This window comes from Manacus candei, unplaced genomic scaffold (genome assembly GCF_025592945.1).
Source record: "Manacus candei isolate 608988 ecotype Guabito, Panama unplaced genomic scaffold, ASM2559294v1 h1tg000072l, whole genome shotgun sequence".
NCBI lineage: Eukaryota > Metazoa > Chordata > Aves > Passeriformes > Pipridae > Manacus > Manacus candei.
In genome coordinates this window covers 2,407,615-2,431,576 of record NW_026138120.1, presented here as the reverse complement: position 1 = coordinate 2,431,576, position 23,962 = coordinate 2,407,615, and the positions used below count along the sequence as shown (strand labels likewise).

Sequence of the window (23,962 nt, the reverse complement as noted above, 5' to 3'; positions counted from 1 at the left end):
ATACAGTATTCTTTGGAGTAATCATTGCAGTGAAACAGAGATTAGGGAGAAATAGTGCACAAGTATCTGAATGTGCTGTGTCTTTTATCCAGTGTCTATTTTTATAAAAATTCTATAAAGAAAATTTGACCCAAAATGTCTAGAACTCACTGATTTTTAACATTTACCTTTGTTATAATTTGCTGTGTACTAGTTTTGTCCACAATGTCTCAGTCAACACATTTACAATCGCTGTGATTTTTTAATATAACCGTTAACAGAAAAAATTCTCTCAAGCCCTAAATGTGTACATTTGCTCTTAGAACACATGGCTTTTGAGTCATAGCGAAGGTTGTTTTCCCAGTTCTTCCTGGAAAACTTTGCCTTGGATACAGCCCACAGGTTAATGCAAGGTAGTGTGCTGTTCTGTCATAATCAACTCCATACCTAGAATCACACTGCAATATATTTTCTGTCAATTGAAATATCTTGAAGGAACCATAAAAATCACAGGACACAAGCTGAAGCTCTAACTCCTATAAACATGTCATTGAATTCACATGTTGGGATGTCAAACATAAATGGAATACAAAAGTCTGCACGAAGGCTCTGTGTACGAAGTATTTAACTAAGGAAAACAAAAGGATTGGGAAACTCCAGAGAAGTAACTGTCTCTGTCACAGTGATTAAGTCTTTCAGGGGCCTCCTATGAATATTGTGATGAGAAAAAGCACCTAACAAGCAGAATTTATGGCTCTGCTCTGTAATTATTCCTTTAAAGCTTCAGAGAGGTAATGACTGAAAGTTAGTTAATTTCAAACCTCAACTCGAAAGGAAATCTTTAGTCTGTGGTTAGAAATACACTGGCAAAAAACTAAACCTTGATTTATCAGTCTTCTTTATTTATTTATTATTTAGAAGACTGCCCAAGAACAACGTTAATAGCATTTAATTGACACAGGAAAAGATTCCACTGAAAGTAGAGGAATGCAAGTGGGTATCTACACTAGATTCAAAAGACAGGTTACACAGAATTTCAAGCTGCTGAACAAACACAAAAAGTCTCATATATATACATATATATACATACACACAAACACACACGAATCCGGTAATTTTTTTTAAATTTATTTTTTCCCTGGAGTGAGCATAATTCTTTCATATAAAATTTTCTATTGAAGGAGAAAAATACATGTATTTTTTTAAAAGTAATTCTGTCTAATGCTTTTGGAAGTCTGCTGCAACAAAGGCAAAGAATTCTTCCCTCCCATATTATATGAGCAGAAGAGAAGTTTTAAAGAATTTCACTGGAGGTAGTAAAATCCTGACATAATAAATTCAATTGAAATTAGCTATACATTTATCTTTCTGTCATTTGTCCACTTGGGATAGTTACAGTCTGCTTCCTGCATGCTTCCAACTGCACACAGAGAGTTCCAGAAGGATGGGAAGGCAAGGCTACAGCAACACAGAAAAACATTCACAGAAGGAAAGAGACTGTCTTCATCAAGCAGCATTTCCACCACCTGCTCCCTGGTGATACCAGAAAGCAAATTCTATCTGTTTGATGTAAGACAGCTACTATTAATGCCACAATAATAAAGTAGAAAAGGGTCTAGCTTGCAGATTGCAGATTTCACGTAACAAGCTAGTAAATGACAAGCTCCTAGAACATGGCCAAAAAAAGAAGCTTAACAATCATGTGAGGAAAAGTTCACAATGAAATTTTAAGTACACTGGCAGTACATGTGCATTTCTAGTATTTAAGGTATCAGAACCTTTACTTTCATTGTAGAACTCAGTAACTTGGCTGGTAACGTTCTCCAAATCTTACTAAGGTATTTAAAGCATCAATAGGTGACAAAGTTATATCCTTCCTGAAATCCTATGTGATAAGATTACACTGGGTAAGAATCTTTCTTTTATATTACTTTGAAAGCCTAGAAATAACATTTCTCTGTTAATAATGAACAATTTCCATTTGTTTTATACCAAGTTCAGTACTGTAGGTGAAGAGTGAACATTCCAATTCACAGTTGCAGATTTTAGCACAAACACCTCTAAATATTCATTCTTTTTTCTTGTTTGTGAAAGCTGATTACTACTAATAGCCATAAGCTTGCATAGAGGATATGAGCCCTCTGCCACACAACTGGGCATTTATTTTTGCACTTCTTAACCCATTGGGTTTTATGGAGCCTCATTGATGACAACACTTTAGATCCTGCACTGTGGCTATGTAGTTTCCTTACTATTTTTCTGTAAAGCACTTTCTCACATGAATTTTTAAACATGTCAAATATTTTGCCACAACCAGATCTCTGTTGACAATAATTATGGAATATTAGAAGTAAGGCAAAATGTCATTCTATTACAGTAATCTTTAAGAGATCTTGAATATCTGAAACATTTATCTTTAGTACTTTCAAAACTGTCTTCTTCATAAGAGAAAAAATAAATTAAAAAATGCAAGTTGGAATATAACATAAATATTCAATTTACAAACATGCTGTATCCTCTTTTATTACTATGTATATCAGTTCCTATGAACATGATGCTCCATGTATACGTGATGAACCCACTATTCAGAAAGACAATACACAGAGAATTCCAGTCCAATAAACATACATTATTGAAAATATTTATTGTATTCAGCATCAGAATTATGTCAATTTAAATAAATGCAATGCCCAGAGACTGGAATCAGCAATGGGCTTTTGCATGTGATTCATGTTATTATGTGCAGTATATTCCACATACTTTCTTCACAATCACAAAGTTCTCTTATCTCATGTTTTGTACACACTTGCTTCCATATTTCTTCTAACTTTTCACCTGAAACGTCCATGCCAATGTTGTGGAGAATTTGTGCAATCTACAAAAATAATACAAAATACACAATTAACATGATTCTGGTCAGTATTTTGTTAAACTATATTGAGTCTGGCTTTTACATATATTAGTAATCCCTATTTGCCAAAGAATATTTTCCCACTCTTAAATAAAAACTACAGATCACATTCTGCATCCTTAACCAAAGAAGTTCCTATTTAAGTAAATCCAAATCTTATTGTGATGAAAACTACACAAAATTGTCTGTAATTAATAAAATAATGTTGGTACACTATTTCAACATTGGAAAAAATCGAACACAGAAGACTCGGGTAAAAATAAATGTTTTTTAAAAGCCCTAAGTCAAGTTCTGTTTATCCATTGGTTTTGCTGTTTGCAGTTATCAACACAAATCAGATTATATATCATCTGCATTTCACAGCAAGAATACTATACACAAGATCATCAGCTGGAATAGATAAGCAGGTGAAGTGATTAAAATAAAATGGTTCACATCAACTTTGGGCCTTGCTATAATTTTACACCAAAGTGTAAATTCATCAAAACAGGAGGTTTTCTTTATTTTCTCACTTGAATGCTTCCTGCTACATGCCTAATTACACTGACCTGTTGACTCATTAGAGGAAGGTTACTTTAGAAGAATATTGATATGACTTGTGCTTCTGTTACTATTAGCAAACGTTTGGTTTCAACTGTATCATAAATGTGTGTATGCATGTGTTATTTTTATGGATGCTTTGATAAAGTTGATCATCTTTCTCTAAAGCTGTCTTTTGTATAAATACAGGCCTGATCCCCAGTACAGCAAATCTTCAGCTTCATCTTTAGCCAGTAAATCTATGAGTTTATGCCAGCCGAAATTGCAGGAGGAAAACAGGGACTGAATTTTGTTTCTTTAAGCAGAGGTGCCGTTTCAGTTAAATCAATAATACTACCCATGAGTAAAACAAATCAGATTTGATCGAATGTCTTCAATGAGCTAATGACATTTAAAAGTTAAACTAAAAGCAATATTCCATCACAGGAACACTGCAGGGACAATAAAGGACTACATGCTCCCATAACTTGGTTTCACCTTATTAACAAACAGCTCTGTCCTGACTCACCAACTGCCATAAAATCATCACTGACCAAACCATGGACTGTCATGTGTGCAGAGCGGGTTAAACTGACCCTCACCTATTGTCAACATGATCATGCTGAATATAAATTACACACTATTACTCAATTACATAACTTCTATTGTCTTCAACAGACTGGATTCCAGTGAAAAAAACAGCAAGCCCAAGAAGTATTTTGTTCTTTTGTAACATGATGAGTCACCTCAGGAAACTGTTTTACAGCCAGAATTCACATTCATTTCTACAGGTCTATACAAAAACTGGTAGCATTACATTACTCTGGGCTTTCATCTAATAATAATATCATATGATCATAAAATAACTACATTAACTATGATATTTCGAAAACGTTAATTAAAAAATAGTAATGATAAAATGCCAAAACAGTCCATTTCATGAACATAGGGTGATTTAACAGACTCAGAGGTGGTTCTGCACTGAATTCTGTATAGTCAGTATAGTCTACAATGGAGTATGATATCTCAGGATGTGTTATAGCTTCAAAGAAGAGCTCTATCTAGTCCTTGAAAGATGTAGTTGGCTTCTCAATCAAGCATGAATTCTATTTACTGTTAGTTATATGCTGCATGCATGCATTTCCTCTTACAGAGTTAGACTATAAAATGGTTCATGTACACAACATTCTGACAAGGTATTTTATGGATATGTATAGAATGTGATATCACACCTTTCACATCCAGCCAGTAACTAGCAACATTCTGTTCTGTAAAATATATATTCAAATCCCAGATCCGCTTTCAAGCGTGACTGAATATTTAATATAATGAGTAGTAGAGAGGATCAGGTTGCCAAGGCTTCTTTTCTCATTTAGATTGGAATTTCACATTTCATTGCAATTGTCTCATAAATTGTACTTCAGCTAATGAAGTTCTCTCTTTATATTTTTTCACTCTAAATTGCATACAAATGTAAAAGCAAAAGAGTAAACAATATTGTAGAAGAAGAAGCAAATTTGTTTTAGTATTTATGTGAGAGAAATTCTAGTCTGTGAGAAAAACAGAGAGGTAGCAGCCTGCAGAGATATCAGAAAGAAAATTGCCTACAGTCTCATGTCCTATCTTCCTCTTCAGAAATATGAGACAGCACAGCATCGCTGTGTGACTCCCAATATCTTCTATCACTGTACAAGTCCTTTGCAGAACTGAGCCTCTGAATGTGACTCAGCAGAGCACCTAAAAGATATATACAAGTAGTTTCCCAAATTTGCCATTAGCAAAACCTGCCAAGTTTGTTCGAGGGGAGGCACTTTGGGTAAAATTTTACACTGAACACCTCTCTGTGATAGAAATTAGTTTTATGCACCTGTAAAAATTTTCTTCTGGGACTTTTAAGACATCTCATGGAATATAGAATAACTTTGGTTGGAAGAGATCTCTGGAGACCATCCATCCAGCAACATAATTAAAGCAGGGCAAACTTCGCCATTAAACCAGGTTGCTTGAGACCTTGCTCAGAAATTGAATATTCTGGATCTCAATAAAATTAATATCTACCATCTTTATGAATAATTTATAATGTGAAGAGTACATATATTTCAGATCATTAAATGGATGTAAAGAAAGATGGTAATCTCGCAACAATGAATTTTACAACCTGTGTATTTGATAACATGATTTTCCACTCCCACATGGCTAGAGGAACAATTATCTTGGAAGAATATGCTGAAGAAATTCACTATACCTCTGCCTTTGGTCTCTTTTTTAAAAGTTCTCTTTCATGCACTCCATTTTGACCGAAGACAGAAGGGAACATTAATGCAAAACTAGTGCCCTGGTCACCATAATTAGTTGTGTCACTGAGGCGACGAATTCGAGGAGCAGGAATATCTGAACGAATAGTTGGAATACCACACATTGGATAACCTGAGGAAATCAAACAACAGGCATCATGGAAAAGCCTGTATGTAAAGATAGTGCCAGGGAGGATAAAACATTTTGCGTGAAATAAGAAGAAATGTGATGCTTCATCTCACACAGGATCAATAACAAGTCATGTAATTTTCTTCCTTATATCCTTTTTTGCATTTTAAGAAATCTTGGCTTCAGCTACATCATGGAGCATGAAAACAGGGAATCTTGAAGTAACATTCTGTTACTTATCCAGTATTTCCTGCTGAAAGTATTTGAGGTGTTTCCAAGAAGATATGGTTCTCCTAGAATTACTAGCATAATTTCTCAAAGACATCTAAATTAACTTTCATGTTTTGAATGGAAGAACCATTCCAACTTCCAAGTCACAATCATAAACAAACTTAGTTTAGATAAATTAATTCACTATTGTACCTTAGTAGAACCTATAGCAACACTTTTAAACTTTGCTCCTGATTTTGTCTTAAGGAATGCCCAGAAATGAGTAGCACAGCCCAGTGTACTTACAGGACAGTGGGATACCACCTACTACAGCATTATACTGAGAAGATGTTGTTTGATAACTTGCAAATACACGGTCTGTTGGTTCTGTAGGCGTTTTTGGTGTCTTTTCTGAGCTTTCTGGTTCGTTTAACATGAGATCTTCCTGCTTTGGCTGTGGCTCATCTTTTCTCTGTGTGTCTTCAGGAACAAGACAGGCACCTAATTTTTTCCCTATAAACAGAAGTTATGGTACAGCCAGGATATACTATCACCACATTGTAGACTAAGAGGTAAAAAACATTGCTTGAAGAACTATAAAGTAGGTAACATAATTCATCTGCATTTCTGCTAATGATTCAAAGAGATGTTTTACTTTCTCCTAATCTATAGTATTAAGGAAACTTCCCAGTGACAATCTCAACATGCAACAAAGAACTTCAGGGTTCTGAAATGCATCTGTACCTGAGGTTCTGCTGATAGTGAGCAAGGTAAATGCACTCTCTAAATCCTACCCTTATAAAGGAGCACTTAGCTTACAACACAATGTCCCCTCAACAGCTGTTCCAAGAACAAGATCATCCCCACAAGTTCCAAGTATTAAGGCATCTACCTTTAGCAATTATTTTTTCTTCAAACTCTTTAATAGCTGTTTTGTCTTTCCAGTTCAGAAAGTTTACAAACTCCAGATAATTAACCAGACCATCTTTATCCAAATCACAGCAGTCAAATAAGGAATCCAGGAGCTCATCATCTAGATTCAGATTAAGCTGAAAACAGGACTTTCTTAGGTTGTCCTTGTCTATCATTCCATCACCACTCTATTATAAACAAAATAAAACAGTTGTTAAATTCTATGATTCTATAATTGCCATTATAAAATGACTCTGCCAAAAGAAACACATACATGTGTTCACAGAGATATCTACACACAAATAGCACCAGACACACCATTTCAAGAACAGTAACGTTGTTGAGTAGAGAAATAAACCCTAAGTAATTTAGAAATTAGAAATCGGAACATAAAAGTGTCAAAAAGTAATTTTCAACTTAAATAATATAGTGATTTGAGAGTAAAAGTGTGACAGGGTATTGTGACAAGGTAACAATCTAATCATAAATGTTGGGGAAAAGCCAAGATGCCTTTGAAAGTAAGACATCAATCATTCCAATCACTTTGTATACATTACAATTAATGTTACATATGAAATGTCAATCTTTTTTTTTTCTAGAGAGAAAAAAAAAAAGATCTGAAATTCTGATGCCTGGCAACTCAGTCAAAAAGTACAGCTTGGAAGAAAATATGAACATAATCCCTTCAAACTCCTTCCCCTTCAAGGAGAAATGCCAAATTTTGATGTGCAAAAATTGCTAAGATTACTCCTGCTCACACGTTCCTTGCTCGCTCTAACGTGGATTTTTCAAATGCTATTGTGAAATGCTCCAAATACTATTGTGTTTAATTCAACATCATATCACAGTAGATTAAACACACAATAACTATGAAGTTACCTTGTCTTTATATTCTTCACCTATATTTACCTTGCTATGCTTATGCTTCTTCATGGCTGTATCTCCATAGCACAGGAGCACTAATGTCACACATTACATTTATACTTTTTCAGAGCACTAACCTTATCATAATGTCTGAATGCTTTTAGCAACACATCAAAATTCTCATAGTTAGCTTTCTTCAAACTTTGCCGAACTGCAATCAAGATAGCTTTTTCTCTGTTCTTACCACGGAGGAACTCACATGGGACACGGTCATGAAGAAGATCATAAAGTCCTATAAAAATGAACAGTTCCTCAATTAGTTGTGCATATACAGAAAACAGACATAAAAAATAAAAAAAGCTTGCATTTTTAAGGAAAAGGAGAATTTAAGTTTCAAGAGGCTGATTTTCAGCACTGCTGAACATCTGATACAGCCATTTCATTACAAGATCAATGGTCTGTATAATGATTTCTCTACTCACACAATTAATATCAAAAATTTTGAAACATCATAATGTAGCTTCATGAATCTGTCCACTGCTTCCAAAAGCTTCTGACAGCAGTAGGAGTTACTCAATGTCCAGATAATTGAGAAATAAAAGAACATATATTATTAATCTACCACTTCCAGTCTGTCATGTTCCAGATACTTACGAGACCCAATGTAAGATTTCAGATAATTATATATCACTGGTTTCTAGAAAGAAAATGTACTATTTTTATGTTACTTTTCCCATTTTCTGTGTATCCCAACTTTATTAATATTTTTAAACACTCTGGCACAATCTTAATCCAAATCTCCAGGACACCGAAGTCACTCTCTAGAGTGCAAGAAGTTCATTCAGAGTCCAGTAACAAACATGAGTAGCTCATATAATCCCCTTCTAACAGTAATGTATGTACATCATTTTCCACTTGTTAATAGTAAATTCTTTTGTTCAGTTCCTTCTGCTCTTATAGGACAATTATACCTACACATTTAAAGTATTTAACTTTATTACACTACATAATAATAAATGTATAAAAGCTTATGCACTCTTTGAACAAGCTTTCTCTAGTCGTGACTAATTTAATAACTTTGAGCCACTTACATTTTTTGCTTCCTAATTATTGACTGTATTCCCTAGTTATTAAACACAATGTTAAAACATCAATCCCAACACTGACTATTGGAGTTGACAAGCTTTCAAAATTTTGTCATAATGAAAATTCATAGTTTTTTATTTTTACTCTGCTTTCCATCTCCCTGCAACCTTCAAAAACTTATTATTATTTATTGCTTGTTATTTTTACTCTTTTTCAAGAAGTGCTGAAAAAATCATTGAGAAGAAAGATGCATCATTGATTTGAGTAGTCATCTTAATTTGTCACAGTTTTCTGCTGTTTCCCATTTTGTTACCTTCAGATACAAAGGCTTTAAAAGAGTAAAAAAAACCCTCAAAATGATAATTCAAAAACTAAAGTTTATTTGTGACATTTATTTTTTCCCCACTAGCAGCTTCAATTCTCAAATTTTCCCTCCAAAGATTTACTATCCATAAATTTTTGTACCTTGCCTCTAAGATAGATAGGAAAACTATATATTACACAACCAACAGCACTTACTTCAGCATATCTCATCAGCAAGATAAGATTTTATTCTGCCTTTAAACTTACCATATTCATCTGGAGGGATTACCAATCCAAATGTATGACCTGGGGGAACATTCATAGTTTCTGCTATGCTGTCAATAAGGACATTTCTTTGTTAATTGTCACACAGTTAATAGCCAAAATAAAACCTCTGCTACTATTAAAAAAGTTATAATATGTTATATAATTAAGGATAACCCACAAAAATACACGTGATACATCTGAACTTTTTTATCAGTACTTTGTTTCGAAGTTACCATTCCAGAAAAGCATCCCTTTATAAAGCTAATTAGAACATTTGCTGTTTGTAATATAACACAGCCAAGTGTAAACATCAACCTTTTGGACATTTATGCTCATTAAAGGGAAAAATATTCTGTGCTATTTTTTTTTTTCCTAAGACACTGATAGAAACGTGCAAGAAAAGTCCTTATAACATAGACAAATAATAGGAATGTTTAGGATAAGATCGCAAACTGAAATGTCTCTGAATAAACTACTTTTGGCTAAAGTGAAAAAATTGAATCACATCTCTGCTTTTCCACATGCAATTTTATGTCTACCAAAACCAGCAACCGACTCAATATACATCTGGAAAACTTGGTCCACTATTATTTACCAGAAATTGAAGATGTTGTTGGTGACATTAAAGAACTGTTTGTTTATTTTTTAATTTGAAAAAGATGCAATGTTAATTTTATGTTTAATAATTAAATAATTAAAACTTAAACATTAATCAAAAATCTCCATCAAAATTGAAATGATAATCAGTGCACTGTTCTAAAGCACAAAACAAACAAACAAAAAACCCACACAGAGATGGAAGCACTGTAATCTAAAAACTATTATGTGTATTTTTCTTTTATCATTTTCATACCACACATAGGATGCGGATGGTGTAAAGTGCACTAAATAAGATTAGGTTAGCTTGTATCTGTCTTGTAATACTAGTGCTGGGTTTGAGCTTGCACTGCAACCCATCCCAGACTGATCATACTGCCTCATGTTGCTCAAGCTTCAGGTCTGTCTCACAGTAAGCTGGGACACAGTGAAGGGGAGACAAGAAACTGCCTCATATTTGGGTTCATTCCTTACACCTACTTATGAGCACAGTTCTCCAGACTAACTTAAGCCCGGGATCTTGAGTTTAAAATTAAAATTTGCTACTGAAGTCAATGATTGTGTTCAGACACAATTTCGTAGAAATCTAGAGCATAGAGACTTTGTATGCACTCAGGAGCCCTAGGTTTGTAGCATGCCTGTATCCTGACCACACTGTGCCTTAGGACTTCTATGGCACTCCATAAACATTCCTCTGCAAAATTATAAAGCTGTGCCAGATCGCCTGTGGTTTATGAAGCATTCTAATGATTCAACTAAGATTGACATGTGCTGCTGAATAATAACAAAATTTAGTTCCACGTCCTTTTCCAAGGCAGTAATAAAGTGAGATTATAGGTGATGTATCAAAGATTACCAGAAATAGTGTCAGAGTAAGCAAAATGGTCAAATCCCAGATATTTCAGTTCTTTCAAACCTTTCTAACTGCAAAAGATGGGACAGAGGGGAATGTCTTACAGTGTTTGTACTTTGTTTAGTATAGATTTGTTCTTGGAAGGTGTCTTTGCTTACTTACGGATCAAGGGCTTTTCCAAGCTGAGGCTGAAATTTTTCCTTGAAATCATCACTTCGTTTCAATACAAGGTTAGCTGCTCTCTTCCTACAAATTATGAAAATAACTCCTACACATATTTGTTTAAAAATATTCAAGAATTTTTCAATAATATTTTAAAATGTTATTATATGTTTAAAGGGAACAGCAACTCCTCTGTAAGACAAACACAAAGTCAGTAATCGAAAAATTTTCCTATTTAAAATCAAAGGACTTTACATAATGCTTGAGACATGTCAAGTGGTGTTATACTATGGTAGAAGTGATTTGGATCAACAGTTCTGAAATCACACCTTGCATTTTCTGTAGAGTTCAATACAGCTAATTATGGGATTGTGAGATGTACAATTTCTTCAAAAATGAAGACTTGCTCTTCTGAAAAATTCACACTAGTAGTTAACTCATTGCAACTTACGATTCCAGATCAAAGGCCCACTTTAAGGTCTTGGCTGTATTTCGCCCATCTTCAAAGCGAGGGGTTTCCATTCCATATACAAAAGACTTGTTGAAGTGTGAGTTATACTTCCTATTGACTGCTTCCCCTGCAGAAGTAGTAAGCATATCAACCTATATAAAATACCTCAGGAAGAAAAATACACCAAGTACCTTCACTCTTCAGATGAAACAATGAAGAAACAAAATCAAATAAATAACAAACAAGTTCAATTAAAGATAATTTATGTTTATTGCATAGTTAGGAATAATCTCATTGTCAAAAGTGAAGATAAAAGGCAAAATAAAAAGCAGAAACTACTTCAGTGGTAGAATAGTTGGGTATTCTTTTATGTCTGATTAAAGACAACCCCAACAGAATAAATGAAACCAGGTAGCCTAAGTGGGGAGGGTCATGCAAACAGATCACTTTATAATGTCTCTACCTAAGCAGAGATGTGTTCTATTTGATTTGCTGTTTGTTTTTTAAAAACATAGAAAGGCAAAAAGTGTTTTTGAGGTGCTGCACTTTCAGATATACTCTTGCTACATCTTTTTGTCACAGAAAAAACTGTCATTCTGTTTCTTCAAGGTCTTTTCAATCACTTTTTGAAAAGAATGGTGGTTAGAACTTTCAAAAATATAATTCACTGAATGCTTTCTAATAAGGGCTTAATCTGGCTGTATGGTAGCATAGAATTTTTATGTTATTGCTGGGGCACATAGTTGACTTTTTTTTCTGTCTTTCTGTTTCTGTCTTGGTCTCTCCATGATCTTGTGGATGGAAGTTACAAAGGAGACAGAGACAGGTAATGAATAATTCAACCAGAACACCTGAGAAAGGTAGGGGAGAAGGGAAATAAAATTACAAGTTTGGCCAATTTATACCAATACTACTTGTAGTAGAATTTCTCAGTAAGACAACGGTACTATAATTTCACCTCTACATAACTGTCTCCACATAAAATTTACATTATTACAACTGAAAGATCTGTATTGCAGTTTCTTACATGTTTGGCCTGCACCTACAAAACTCTGGCTACTAGCACAAGCAGCAACTTTATTATAATAGTAATCTTACAGACCAGCAATTTAAGTCTTTTGGCCTAAGTGGAAATGATGGAACTGGGAAAAATAGAAGTGGCTGCAAAAGTAATACATGTGCTGTGTTTTAGAGTCCTGTCTGTCTCTCTCTTCCTGTGCAGACCTGTGAAATAAAGGGTAACCGCCCCTGGACAGATCACATCACACAAGTACAGTCCCCAGAGGCTGAAGCAATGGAGCCACAGCCCACTGGAAGGGCAGAGACAGAGGCTGTGAGACGGACTCACAGGCAGGATCCTGCAGGCTGCATTCCAGAGAGCCACCCAGCAGCCTGAAATTTTTGGAATTAGCTTGATGGTGAGCTCCTCATTAGAAAGTCTGGCTGCTCTGAAATTCTATTTGGATCCTGACAAAAGAGACCAACTAAAGCTGAAAGTACTGGAATGTGTTGGGCTCACAGTCTGTGGCTTTAAGGACAAGACTGCCTTCAGTGGCATAGACAGTGTCAAACTCAGTAGGCAACCAGGACATCTATGAGTTTCTAGTTAATTGGAAATATTCTTCTTTTCAAAGAGCACCCAAAAGAAATCAGGCTTCCAAATCCTTCATTAAGCTCTTACACCCTTTAAAACGCCCACCATGAAGTGAAATACTGTTCTAGAAACAGATCATGCTCTCTGGGATGCATATTTTTTCACATGATTACTTTTAAAAACAACTTATATTGTATTAATACGGTGGTAAAATTAATAGTTTACATCTCAAAAAATAGCATACAGTATGTGTTGAACACGTGTAGAGGAATTTTTTATGGGGTTTCTTATTAGCCTCTGAACTTACCCACGTCATAAGCCTCATGTGACACAACATACAAATCATGTCCTTCTCTGGCTTCTTTATCCACTTCCTCAAAGGTTTTTGGTGGATTTACAAGCAGTCCAGCTGGTATATCTGGAAATGAATGTATGGTTGGGGGAGATAAGGGGGCGGGTGTTTTGTTTGGTTGGCTCTCAATTTTAAACAGTATCTTGTTAAAGAAGTTGCTAATACTGTGGAAGAATGATAGTTCTTACCACATTTCTAGGCAATCTATAGTCAGTCTATAGTTAATCTAACATGACATGGGACTAGGGAAAAAAAAAAAATCACAGAAATCAAAATGAACTTTTGCAAGAGAGCTTCATGGGCAACACATATGAAATTTCCTCCAGTCTATGGAAGAAAGATGGACAGGTCAAGGAAGTTTCTTTCATTAGACTATTAAAATTGTTGGGAAAAGGAAAGTAAGTTGACAGCTATCTAAATAGTTCTCCAGGGAAATCTATACACACGGATCAGGAACACAGCTAAAGGCCCCACCAGTTACCATATGTTCTTGGGTGCTTGTTTCTTCACTATAACTGAAAAATACAGTTTTAGGCCTCTCAGTAACTGTTACAACAATTTTTCTGTTAAAATGGAATTGTTGGAAGCATAGAGCATGTGCTAGATACTAAATTGCAGATTATCTTGTATTTACAAGAAATATATTTTAATGGTAAATTTTCCTACCTTTGATGGTTTTTTTTCCAAATGTAGTATTAATTATATCCAAGCCCTCGGGTAACATAGAAGATTGATCATGTGTTCTACCCAAACGTTCCTCACGACTACTATAGTAGATTGATTCTTTCATGTCTTGTACCTTTTCTTGAAAAACAGTTTTAGGAATTGGACTTATCAACGAAGCTACCTAAAGACATCACAAACAACACAAGAGGCAGGAAAACCAGCAAAATATCATCATTCACACATCAGTATGACTACCTACACACATATACAAGAACAAAAGCTTGCTCAGAAGTGTTTTAATGATCTTATATGGTTACACTGATATGATTTTAACCACCAAGTTGCAAACTGAAACTATAGCTTGAGAGAAGGCCACTAATAATCAGTGCTATGCTAAATCTCCAGCTAAATAAAATACTTATTATGAGACAGAACTTTTTTTTTTAATGCTAGTTTTCCACTTGTTAATTTATACATTTTCTGACTGCAACCCTTCTTTTCTTAGCACATATTAGAAACTACAGTCAAATTATAGTATGACCAAAACTTAAGTGATTTGCTTTTTCAGGTTGCCCATCAAAGTAACGAGGACTCTAGAGAAGGTTTATGATTAGACTCTCATTGAATGTTACATAAAGAACTACTGAAAAAAGTAGTAGCAAATACAATTGATCCAAACCCATGCTTCACAAACTCACTAGGGTTACAACTCTTCCTCCAGTTAATATTTGATTAATAATGTGAAGTCTTCAAAGACTAAACAAATCAATCCATTCATCATAAAACTTGTGGGGAGGGACAGCAAAACCTGGTTGTCTTTCATTTTGGATATGTCTAATAAATGTCCTACTCAACATCCTCTAATGTCAGGCCCTACTTCCTTCATGAAAGTGCATTTTTACTAACACAACTGTTATTTTTAGACATGTGATAAAATCACCAAGATCTCTTCAGTTGTTTGATTACAGATTACAAAAATAATTTCTGAAGAATACTCACAAAATAGTCTGACATGCCCAAACCACCACTTTTTAGCTAACAAAATCAGCTTCAACCCAAAGGTAAGAAAAAATACATAATAATTACACCAAAGTATAAGCATGTTCTCAGCAGTTTTCCTGATAAGAACTCAACTGCTTTTATCTCTGTAATCCATAAGAAGAAAGCAGCAAAATTTGTGGATAGAAGACTGTTCATTAACTTAAATCTTAAAATGAAATTAATAATTCAGTAGTCACTACAAAAATTAAGTCACTGATAAAAGTCACTGAACTTAAAGTGTTTTCCAATTTCAATCATGCTAAATAAAGCCTGATTTGACCTCAGAATTCAGGTAATTCACAACAGCTGTGACATACTGCACTATAAATCACTCAGTTATGTACTTTTATCCCTGACTATGAAGAAATAAGCTGCTGTTATTAAGAACACTCTTAAGGGGTTCATTCTCAAACAAAAGTAAGAGAGTCACATTCTTACACTGAATGAGGAATGTGACTTTATGCCATGTGTCAAGTGAGTTGCAATGTCGGGATCATCTGCTGTGCCGTAGAATATTACTTTAGCACCAGGAGCTGGATCTGTTGTATTTCGAAACTTTCGCACAGTAGTTGGAGTAATGGGCTATATACAAGGCAAAGCAAAAACAATTTTACACCAGGTATTCACAAAACATTAATGAAAAGAAAACGTACTGCAGACATTTCAGTCTCATTTCACAGAGGCAAGAACAAAATACGAGGATGCTTTAGGGCCATAACACATGCATATGCTCCGGCATATGCTGATATTGTGAGTCTAAGGTCAACATAACCCAGCTTAAATTTTATCAAACCAGCGTTGCTAAGTTTCAACTCTTCTCATCTTTGATTTGGGTAACTGCTATTTCACATGTTCTTTATGAAAAATGGATGTTACACTCATCAGTTTCAGAAACCTTGAACCAAATTCACAACAACTCCACCATGAATGAAACAATTTTGGAAATCATTTAAACCAGAGTCTGGGTTTTTTTAAAATTATCATTTAAAGGGAGAACTGTATTTATGGGATCCGTTTGTGTCTCAGTACCCTCTGACTCTTCAGGGGCATGGGGAAGGGGCAGTAGGAATCACAATTCTGAGGGGCATCCTTGTAAAGAAGAAAGACCTCCATCAGAAGACATATTAATTCCAATAATAATTACTACAATTGTGTTACCACAGGAAAAAACTGTCTAAATAATTCTATTCAGTCCTAACTAAGCATACATGGTGACTTTCATAAAACAGGTGAAGTGAAAAAGATCTGCCAGAAGCGTTTTGAATCCTGTCAGCTACTCTTTATGATCCCACGTGACAAAAACTAACACTGAAAACAAAAAAATAGTACTTTCTAAAGAGAAGAGATGTAGAAAAAAATCAACAAAGCTTCACTGATTTTTTTTTTCCCCAGGGCTTGTCTCAAAGCACATTCGCTAATGGGAAATCATTACAAAAGTTTCACAAGGAGCGTGTGCGAAACCAACTCACCCTGGGTAACACCTCGGTGAGGCAACTCGCGACCGTGCCAGCAGCAGGACGCAACTTCCCAGCCTAAACAATGCAATCAAAAAAAAAAGAAGGCATAACCAAGCTCAGTGTAATAATGCACACAACTAGTGTGGGCTGCGCGCACTTTTGGGGGGAGAGAGAGGGCTCGCACGGAGATGCGCCTGCCCGTTTCACACGCTGCCCCTCTGCCAGCCCCTTCTGGGCGAGACCCGGCAGAGGGGCGGGCGGCTCCGCGGCAGCAGTGGGACCCCTTCGGCGAAGGCACTCACGTCCGGCTGCTCGGGAGTCCCGTCGGGGTCCGTCCCCTCGGGGTCCGTCCCCTCGGGGCAGGGCGGTGGCTGCCCCTCCATGGCGGCCGCTCCCCCCGCCCGCTCGGCAACGGCGGCGGCAGCGACGGGAGCGCTCGTGCGAGGCGGGCGGCGCGGCAGCCCCTCACAGCGCCCCGCCATCGCCCTCGCACCCAGCGCCCACCGTCCTTCCCCTCACAGCGCCCCGCCATCGCCCTCGCACCCAGCGCCCACCGTCCTTCCCCTCACAGCGCCCCGCCATCGCCCTCGCACCCAGCGCCCACCGTCCTTCCCCTCACAGCGCCCCGCCATCGCCCTCGCACCCAGCGCCCACCGTCCTTCCCCTCACAGCGCCCCGCCATCGCCCTCAGAACCCACACCATCTCCCCGCATCTCCCACCCCTGGGAGAAAGTCAGGAAATCAATTGCACTCGGGTTATCTTGTAACTGTCATGAAGAAAAAAAAAAAAAGGCGCAACCACAGAGGTAGCACATTTTTTAGACCAGTCCTTGAAAATATACCGGGTTTCAGACAGGTAGGTTGAGTCTTCTTAGGGTTGAAATGAGGTCTTACATGGTCAAAAGTCTGATCAAACTTTAAATCTTTATTACTGTAATAAAAACTACAGCCCCTTTCACAAATGTTGTATGCTGAGACTGTTCCTCTAGAGGAAACTGCAACTCCCATCCACACAGCACAGAGGTGGGTGACAGCATTACCCCTATGAGTGCTCTTAATGTTTGTCTTAAATGAGTTAACACCTCGTATACCTAAACCACTGTATTTGCCTTTCAGAAGCAGATGCCGGTTATTTCAGAAAAGCAGCATGGGTAAGACTGAACAAGTCCCACTGCTGTTTAACAGACCTTCAGCTCTCACAAAGACTTTTATTTTCAGATGACATTTAGCAAACTCTCCCCTTCCTCCCAGCAAAACATCAAAATTTAATCACATCCTGTTCCATTCTCTATAGTCCTACGACGCCAAAACCAATTTTAGATAAACATACAGACCATAATCGTAATTAATCAACAAACATTACCAGCTGTTACCATTTTAATCTCTGCTCTAACATTTGTTTGATAAGGATTTTAAATGAAGGACGCTAAATTAAAACTGAATTCTCAGGACCCTTACCTATAAATGGAAGATGAGAGACTCAGGAAGCAATTCCTCCCTGATGACCGGCTCCCCAAGCACTAGGGGTGCCTGACAACCTGCTCCGGCTGTCGCAGTCATTGCAGTACACATCAGTGCTATGATCAGCTAACTTCCAGCACGTGTGAACCTAGCTTAGTCTTCTCCAGCAAGAAGCATCACGTTAGCATCAGCTGTGATCTAGCTGTGGCCATGTTAGTGCCCTTTTTCAAAAGCAGATGTGTTTTTCTGCTGTAGATATGGCTGTACAACGCTCCTAATACAGAACATCTGCGACCACTTGGGAACTAAAGAGGCTCTTTTAAATCTTAATGTGTTCAGTTCATTTCCTATTGCAATCACATTTGTTGTTACTTAAAGTTTAGAGTGCTCCTGCAAAATAGTTGTTAGTTTAATAAATAAAATGATTGGTTATGCCTTGCCTTGTGATCTGTTCATCCGTAAGGTGCAATTTTTCATCTAGTAAAGGCTAAATAGTGATTTGAACAAAATTGGATGTATTAGAAATCTGGGAGGAATTTGATCTTATTGAGAGAAGTACCTGGGTAAGGATAAAGCTGTCAGAAGAAGAGGGAACTATTTATACAGAGGAAGAGCAAAATACAGGAATGCACAAAGCAGACAGTAATAATAGGGTACTTCAATTTTTATCCTTGTGTTTGTTGTATTTCTAGATGGCTCTCTATCTGTGCTCAAGATATTACCATTTTTTGTACATTCTGTACCTTGCTGATTTATTTTTACATTGTTTTTTCCCCAGTAGGTGGCCACACTTGCTAATTGAAAGAGTCCACTCAGACCTGATGGAGCAGGCTGTGTCAAAGGAAGAAAAATAGGACCTGGCCATGTAAAAAGAATGCCTGTTGCCAAAACAAGTAGAGCAGAAGTCCTCATCCTTCTCTTTTTGCCTCTCTATGGTTGTTTTCTCTTCAGCAGAAATAAAGATCCCTTTAAATCAATTTGAAACCTACTAACAACATACATTCTTTCCTATAATTCTTCTCATTTTAGGAATCAATGTCATAGTCATTCCTTCTTATACTGAAAGTTATTTCATCCACAGGAAGAATATGCATAGTGTGGAAAGGATCTGTAAATTTTAAAGATAAGCTCATGAATTAACAAAAACCAGTTGAACTCAATTTTAGGAAAAAAAAAGATCAAAACTCTTTTTAATTCAACATGAATTTGTCATCTCCTATGTTAAAAAAGTAGGATCTCCAGAGAAATCTGTTTGGAAAAAGTTGAATAAAATCTTCCATTATACAGGAGCATTTTTTTCCTCAACAGTACTTGACATATCACGATTTGCTGACATCCAATTCCCACAGTCTAGTACCTTCTTCTGTCTTGTTTAGGCTAAAACTGAGGAATGGAAACTGCCTAAACCCCTGCATTTTGCTTTCTTTATGAAGCGCAAACACCCCATGTTCTGCAACACAGTTCTCACTCTGACTATGGTGCTGGCACAGACGGCAGTCAAAGCACTGACTTTGTAAATTCCTTAAGGTCTCTGAAGGTCAGGGAAGTCCATGTAAAACAGTGCAAATTTTGTGAAACACCTAAAGGACATCAGCTATGCCGATGCATTTTGCTGTTGTTATTGCCTGGTTACTTTCATGGTTTTTATTCAACTCATTTACAGATAGTAAACTACTCCTTTCTATGTGCTGCACACATTTCATAAGCTATGATATGATGAAACCAATGTAGGTACAGAAAAAATGTACACAAGCAGAGATAGAAGACAAAAAAAAGATATTATAGCAGATGGACACATGAAAAAAAAATTTGGAAGTTCAAACACACTAGAGAGATGCTGCACGTCGTCTAAAGTCAACTTCCATTATAATTACACACCTAGCACTGGATTGAAACACAAAAAGGCTGAGCAAAGAACTCTGTAAAGTAATGCTAAAATGGGTGGAAATCCATCTGGTGAAATCATGACCCACTTACACAAATGTGTTAATATCATTGAGCACAGTTTCACTTTTGGTATTTGCCATATGACCCACGATGAAATAAAATATGAACACATGATCACTGGTAGGGCTATCTGTGTGATTTCAGCATTTTCCTTAAACATCTGGTTTTCCAGGCTACTGCAGAAGAAGGTCATCTTCACCACTAGCATTCACAGAGACCTGTCAAGCCCAAAATACACTAGTGGGAACTCGGTCATTTGATTACTGCCACATGTTCTCTTGCCTCTATTTCACACCTTCACAATGCATCTTTGCTGTTTGCTGACCCTCTCTGTCAGCGTCAACCAGCTGTGAACAATTTGGGAGCTTCACAAAGCAAGAGAGACACACTGTGTCATGACTGTTGTGGTCAGGGAGTTAGTCAGCCAGTAGGAACCTCCTGCAGGTAACACAGGCTTCCTAACAGCACACCAGTATTGTAGCTCTGCTGTTGTGTGATCCCAGTTTCAGAGTGCATCCATCCCATAATCCAAAACACGGACTGCCTACATAGTTAACAGACAAAAAGCATATGAGATTTCCATTCATGCTAGCAGTTTCAGAAAAATGGCCTACTGCAGCACTTCTGAAGTCTGCTCAAAGCATTTTGAAAAATTCTCTAATCTCTCCTGCAAAAGTAATGTTATCCCTTTTGCTTCCTTTTTGTTAGTGCAATTATATTACATGAACAGAATTCCTGCATCAAAAATTTGACTCAGCCTTGAACTTCAGGTACATCTGACAATCTGAAAGATTATTCCAATTCTAGAAAGCATTTATCTACTTATATTAGAAGCATAGAATATGATCCCTATATATGGCATATTTTGGTTCTTGTTTCCTGAACATTATGGGCATTATGTTCTGTATTTTCTCTCATTCTTGTTGTGTAAACTGAATGTGTAGTTTCATGTTGCACCTAACTAAAGCTTACTGCCAAACAGGAGGGTCTTGGCCCACTGTCTTCTCTGAACTCGTACTCCTTTACTCTCACGTGCACCAGATCTAGGGAGCCTGCAGCCACAGCAGAGATAGTTCAATCTGCTGTGTTCAGACTACAAAATGATGTCCTTTGGTGAATAATTTTTGCATAACATCATTGGTTGATCCAACTCACTCTGCAGCTATACAATATCACAACTTACTCTAGAGGTTTAAGTTTGCAGCTGGAAACAGAAATGGACTTGGATCATACCTTCCATCAGCAGTTCTTCATTTGAGAAGATTATGTGAAACATTAGATGTCATGACAAAAGCATTTAATCTCTGAATTGAATTTAGTTCAAGTTATTCTGTTAATGACTTGATATTTTAATTTTTGATATTTTAATTTTTTTCATCTGAAACTGTTCATGTATGTACTGTGTCTGGCTGGGATGGAGTTAATTTTCTTCACAGCAGCCTGAATGGTGCTTTGCATTTGTGACTAAACTCGTGTGGATAGCACAGCAATACTTCAGCTACTGCTGAGCAGTGCTTGCACAGCGTCAGGACTTTCTCTTTTTCCCCCAGAAGGTATGTTGGAGAGGGGCAAGAAACTTGGGAGTGGAATACAGTCAGGACAGCCGACCCAAATTAATGAAAGGGATATTCCATATCACACAGGATCATGCTCAGCAATAGAAATTAGAGGTAGAAGAAGATGTCTTCCAAGTTGGAAGCTGCTGCTTCGAGACAGGTTGGACCTTGGTCTGTTTATGGGAGGTAGTCAGTGATTTCCTTTGAATTGCCTTTTCCCTCCCTCTTTCCTTCATCTATTAAACTATCATTATCTTGACCCACAAGTTGTCTTGCTTTTGTTCCTCCTCTTCTGTCCTCTGTCCTACTGCAGGGAAGTGAGTGAGCGAGCAAGCAGCTGCCAGGTTGGCTGGATGCTGGCTGGTGCCTGAATGTATGCTCATAATGTATACAGTAAAAAACATCTGTTTATCAGGATTCTGATGTTTTGCTCACCAAATTCTGCAGTCCGGTTGAACAGAACGAAGCCAGTCAGAGGGTTATGACAAGTAGGCAGTACATCAGGGCAGGATTACCTGATTTAATGGACAGCTCTTACATTCAGCAAACTCACAGCTCAGAAGACTGGCACACTTTCAAACATGTTTCTCTGGAAGTAGGCTGGCATTCTACATCACTGGTGAACACAAGGACACTTTTACTTTTTTGAAGTCACATATTTGCTTTACAAAAACATTTATGTAACTGATTAACTTCAACTAAGTAAAGCAAAATGGAGAAATTATTACTGTGAGACCAAACTGGTACCGAGGGAAAAGTATATGGAAAAGAAGAACTGTCGAAGATGAAAAGAAAAAGAAAAATCTGTTGTTACTCCAGTAAAACATACTTCAGTATGTTAAAGTATCGCTATGTCCATATTAGGGAAGATAAAAAAAAAACACAAAAAAATGGAAAACACAAAAGCAGACAGATATGAGATTTGTTGTTTTCCCTCTCATTCTACAAGGCCATTTGCTATAATATTTTACAAGCAGAAAAATATTTCTAAAGCAGCACTAAAGAATGGGGATTATTAAAAAAAAAAAAAGCTGTTATATGATTGATTTAACCTTTCTCCTCTGTAATCAGCATATTTCTAAGGTACCAACAATAACAGGAGGAGATAAAGCTGCACTGCAAGAAAACTGACTGGACAACTAACAATAAAGTCATATTTTATGAATGAACAGCATCATGGAGCCTCACTTCTAGCACAACACTGACCACAGGCCTTCCATAACATAATTTTTGTTTCATTTAAACACATGTGGTTGAGTCAAAACTTATTTTGAGAATACAGCAACATCAACTCTCGATTCAGTATCTCCTGTGATGGAGTATCTAAACAAGCTTCATTAAATTGTACCAGTTACTAAATAACATTATTGATAAACTTATTAAACATCTTAGCAGGTATTTTTTTTTTATTTCCTTCCAACCTTGTAAAATCTGCTATACTGTGGAAACACTTTGTCTTGACTGTTGTTTCCTATACAATCCACTCATAGTTTGTGACCAACTGATCCTTCTCTCTCACAAGGTCATTCTTCACACTATGAAGCAATCAAGACATTGTTTATATCCATCTATGAAGCAAGACTTTTCTGTGTTAGCAACCTGTCCTCTCAAGTTTTTAGAACTCTGTCAAAAATGAGTCAGCTTCTAAGGCTTTATCAGTGGCTGTTCAATGTTTTAGAAAGTCAGGTAAATTCCCGACTGCAATTCAGATTTGCCTGTGTAGTTCCTCATTTGAACTGATTTCGAATAGCTTTGGAAATAATAGCTTTGGGAAATGGTTCTTCTAGAGAATTAAACCAGGACTTTTCTCTCTTGTCATACCCAGCACCCATCCCTGGAAGTTCAGCAGCACTGCCCCCGCAGTCTCTATAGGATTGGCATGGAATCATAGAATGGCCTGGGTTGGAAGGGACCTTGAAGATCATCCTGTTCCAATCCCCCTGCCATGGACAGGGACACTTTCCACTAAACCAGATTGCTCAGAGCCCCATCCAACCTGGCCTTGAACAGTTCCAGGGATGGGGGTATCCACTTCTCTGGGCAACCTGTTCCAGTGCCTCACCACCCTCACAGGAAATGGAAGACGATGGGAAGATGCTCGGGTCGCTCGCAGAGACTCTTCCTCTGGGTGCTGGGGTAAGTAGGAGACACGGTACACCCTGACAAGGAGCGCAGGCTCCGATGTCTGGGGCGCGGCCGGGCAGGGGCGGTGCGGGAAAGGCGGGGGATCGGGAACAAAAGGAGGCGGGGAAAGGTGGGGAAGAAAGGGGAGCCACGTGACGGCGCGGGCGGACCGGAAGGGCGGGGCGCCTGGGGGCTGTGGCGTGGCGGCGGCGGCGGAAGTGCGTGT

At 37.3% G+C, this 23,962-nt stretch overlaps 1 protein-coding gene across 2 annotated transcripts; it reads right to left on the bottom strand.

Moving 5' to 3' along the window:
- Positions 1-1,005: 1,005 nt before the first annotated feature.
- Positions 1,006-17,694, bottom strand: EFHB (EF-hand domain family member B). 2 transcript variants are annotated; one of them, XM_051808378.1, is made up of 13 exons: positions 16,951-17,694; positions 16,661-16,723; positions 15,630-15,773; positions 14,151-14,331; positions 13,440-13,550; positions 11,539-11,665; positions 11,088-11,171; positions 9,476-9,543; positions 7,957-8,111; positions 6,936-7,143; positions 6,350-6,544; positions 5,655-5,836; positions 1,006-2,854 (listed from the first exon to the last, which is right to left on the bottom strand). In XM_051808378.1, exons 1-13 carry the CDS (start codon positions 17,128-17,130, stop codon positions 2,708-2,710), a joined length of 1,845 nt encoding a protein of 614 aa, XP_051664338.1. In that variant the 5' UTR covers positions 17,131-17,694; the 3' UTR covers positions 1,006-2,707. The 2 variants fall into 2 exon arrangements, with proteins under 2 accessions (XP_051664338.1, XP_051664337.1); XM_051808377.1 differs by having other exon boundaries at positions 1,007-2,854; positions 6,350-6,556.
- Between the last annotated feature and the right edge of the window lie 6,268 nt (positions 17,695-23,962).

Excerpts from the sequence above, each read along its gene's own strand:
- EFHB (XM_051808377.1), bottom strand. The coding sequence starts at position 17,130 with ATGGCGGGGCGCTGTGAGGGGCTGCCGCGCCGCCCGCCTCGCACGAGC. Across the intron at positions 16,724-16,950 it reads GGACTCCCGAGCAGCCGGAC|GCTGGGAAGTTGCGTCCTGC; the intron begins GTGAGTGCCTTC and ends TGCATTGTTTAG. Across the intron at positions 6,557-6,935 it reads AGAAAAAATAATTGCTAAAG|GGAAAAAATTAGGTGCCTGT; the intron begins GTAGATGCCTTA and ends TTCTGTTTATAG.